Source organism: Anneissia japonica, unplaced genomic scaffold, assembly GCF_011630105.1.
Source record: "Anneissia japonica isolate Jap-2015-1 unplaced genomic scaffold, ASM1163010v1 scaffold368_len332514_cov184, whole genome shotgun sequence".
NCBI classification, from domain to species: Eukaryota; Metazoa; Echinodermata; class Crinoidea; order Comatulida; family Comatulidae; genus Anneissia; species Anneissia japonica.
Genome location: NW_022708279.1, coordinates 210,275 through 213,570, shown reverse-complemented (window position 1 = coordinate 213,570; position 3,296 = coordinate 210,275). Strand labels below are relative to the sequence as shown.

The following is a 3,296-nucleotide window of genomic DNA, read 5'->3' as shown; positions in this document are numbered from 1 at the left end:
AGCAAAAAGTGGAAAATTTGACTCCCGAACATTATTAAACAAAAAATCATCAACAACTTAAACAACTCAGACTATAGTCAAATTTATTGGAACTGTGCAACCCGGTGTAGGCTTGTTCAGGTACCTAAGGCCGAAGCCTGCATACCCCAAACTATGCATCCCGGGGAAGGAACGTTAAATCATATATAGGCCTATATATATGTAGTATTTGTTATTGTCATGATGGAATAGACAATAACTGGATATGTTATAATTACCTTGACAACATCATTAGGTTTTACAACTGTGATGACTTTCATGAAGATTCCAATCAGCATATGGATGTTAATAATCACTGTGTTCTCCAACTTCTTGTTAGTGGGCGAATACAGAATGATTCCAACATCATTAAGGTAATTAAGGACATGGATGACGTTATCTTCATTAATACCACAATCAACAGCAATCTTAGTGATCTAAAAAAATAAGGAACATATAAAAAAAAAATAATAAAAAAAACAGACTTAGACTGTCTCAAAATATTACCACTCTAAACCAGTTTAATCATAATTAAATTAATTAGCAAATTCACATTTATTATAATTACAAATACTGTCGCTAAAAAATTTAAATGTTAAAAAAAACTATATAGGTCATCAAAAGTTGCCTTAAATAAAACTTATATTATGACCATAGTCAATTTCAAAAATACCATTTGTGCTAATTTACTTCAAATTGAACTTTTATTATAAGGTTTTTTGCAATTTGAACTTCCCTGTATATCAATTTTCATGCCATGTTTAGATTTTTTTTTTCTTTTATCTTTTTTTTTTTATTTTGATACTTTTGCGTTCTGTTAAATATTCTACTTCTGTTTACATTCTTTTGTTAAGAAAACCGGACTATTTTGAAAAGCAGTACTGCCCTACTAAAAATGCTATCTAGTCGAAAGAAAGAATAAATAAATAAAAATAAATAGTCCTAAGCAGTAATTTAAAGAATCATGATACCTCATTCAAGGACATGTGCATTGTTGTCTTCCCAGCGTCTTGTACCTTAGTTTGAAAGTCAACCCAATTAATGGGAATAGTTTTTGCCATTCCCTTCATGTAACCACCAACATTGGTTTTTAATCGTTCAATCCCTTCATCCATTTTTGCATTGTTAGCTACTGCATACATATTGCGGTCAACATGACTCTCGTACGGTGTGTCTTCGATTTCCTTAAATATCCTTCTGAATTTGGCTTCAATCTTTTAATAGAATTAAATTGAACACTATATCAATTATTCTTAGAAAAGATATACTGCAATTAAAATAAAATAATATTTAGTTTAATGGCTTACCTGTGCCTGCTTCTCAGCATCGCTTCCTTCTAGAAGGTCCTTGTGCGTCCCAATCAGACTAATTGGGGGTGATGCGATCGTGCCATTAATCAACGGTTTCTTGTCGGTGCGATGTAGCACTACGGTGTGTTCGTAAATCGACCTTATCCAGAATATGATCATTTGGAGATTAGTCATCTCAAAGTGTCCCTGAAAATATATAATAGTCACATAATTCAAAATGAAATTAAGACAATATTAATGTAGGATAAACAAATAGTTAAATTTACAAATTAACTGTAAGTGCAAAACAATGCAATTAAGTAGTAAGTTATACTGCATTCCATAAACAATACTGTAAATATAAAATAAAACAATAAAATTTCAATAGGACCTATTAAAAATCATGAATACATTGTAAAAAAATACATCTAAAACCAATATCATCTAGAAACTATGTCAAGCAGGGTTTGTTTCAGAGAATATTAATCCTCAAAAAGTAGTTTAGGCCATATTAATTTATTTTTTTGTCTCAAAGCTCTCCTGTTTCTAAAAATCTGTTGCGGGATGAGATTTTATATTAATTGAAAAAAAAAATTCAATAAAAGTATTATTATGGTTGAATGAAGTGACCACAAACACCATGTATGATGCTACCCAGAAAACAGCACTGATACGAACTGCATTTGAGTAATGTCTTCTTTTTTTTTCCTATGTTGTCTAGACATTATTTAAAAAACTATCTTGTACTAAACATAAAAAAAAAATAAAAAATCGTAATTCACTTTTTTTGCAATCGTATATTAAACAGATTGGATAATACAAAATACTCAGAGGAGGAAAAATACTTCAGGACTAACACTTGTTAGAAGGAAATCCTACAGTGCAAATGTGAGGCAGGTCTACGCCTACACTAAGATTAATTTTTATTAATTTGCTCAATCAATCAAGCAATCAACATAACATTTATTAACTTCCTTTTTTGCAACAGAAAAATATAACAGACAGTGATAAAGTAGTTAATTAATAGTAAAGATATGCGAAAAAGGAGAAGGCAAAGACCCGAAAATATAAGAAAAAAAATCTTGTTTAGGGACTGCCTGGGAAATAATAATAATTTTAAAAAAAGCAAACAGGGATAGAACAGAAAACCAGAAACAAAACAAATCAGAATCATGTTGTATGTGGTAATTTTACCTATTGATTGTACCAGGAAGTTAAAAATATTGTTTGGAGGTTTGAATGGCAAAGTAATAATATATATTAATGCTTGCGGTACACCAAGTAGATAGTTCTGAAAAGAACTGTTGTTGGTTAAGAATTTCTTGACGATCGATTGAGTTGCTTCGATCGTCTTCAGGAGAATAATATTTGCAGATATTCCAAAAAGTGAAATACTTAGTGAGACTTGATGCTGATTGGTTGAAAACTAAACAATAGCTGAGACTACATGTGAAAAGGCTAATACAAAAGCCAAAATTCACAATCTGCGCAAGAGGGTGGGGCACGGCTAGAAAGGTTACATTTTTTTAAATGTTCCTTTTAGGTGAGAATAACACGCGTAATTTACTAATGCACAAGAGCTTTAGACAACAATCAAATTAATATGGTTATTTACTTTATGAATATCTCTTGGTTTTGCAAATTCTTCCAAATCATCCAACAAACTAAACACTACTCCGTAAGATGACCCATCTGTGAGGAAAACCTGAAAATACAAATAGTAAATATGCAAACAGCATATGACTAACACAAAATTCAAACATGAAACATGTTTTCAAGGGTACCCTATCGTGTTACAGTCTGCCACAAGTCATTTAAAATTTTAATATGTAAAAGTTGAAAATTTATTTGCTAAATTGATTTTTAAAAAATATAATAGAATAAAAAAAGATTTGTTCTCATCGACATACAAAATAAAATTTAAAAAAAAAATAATACTTCATAACAATTTAATTTTTTTATTAATATAAATTTGTGTATATATATATA

The 3,296-nt window shown here is 30.0% G+C and overlaps 1 protein-coding gene across 1 annotated transcript in view; it reads right to left on the bottom strand.

Moving 5' to 3' along the window:
- Positions 1 to 3,059, bottom strand: part of LOC117106490 — a 6,469-nt gene extending 3,410 nt beyond the window's left edge. The window contains exons 1-4 of the mRNA XM_033247851.1: positions 2,923 to 3,059; positions 1,326 to 1,514; positions 990 to 1,232; positions 258 to 455 (exon numbers count right to left, since the gene is read on the bottom strand). Of these exons, the coding sequence (XP_033103742.1) occupies positions 258 to 455; positions 990 to 1,232; positions 1,326 to 1,502 (618 nt within the window). The 5' untranslated portion in view covers positions 1,503 to 1,514; positions 2,923 to 3,059. The remainder of the gene's footprint in view (positions 1 to 257; positions 456 to 989; positions 1,233 to 1,325; positions 1,515 to 2,922) is intronic.
- Positions 3,060 to 3,296: the final 237 nt, after the last annotated feature.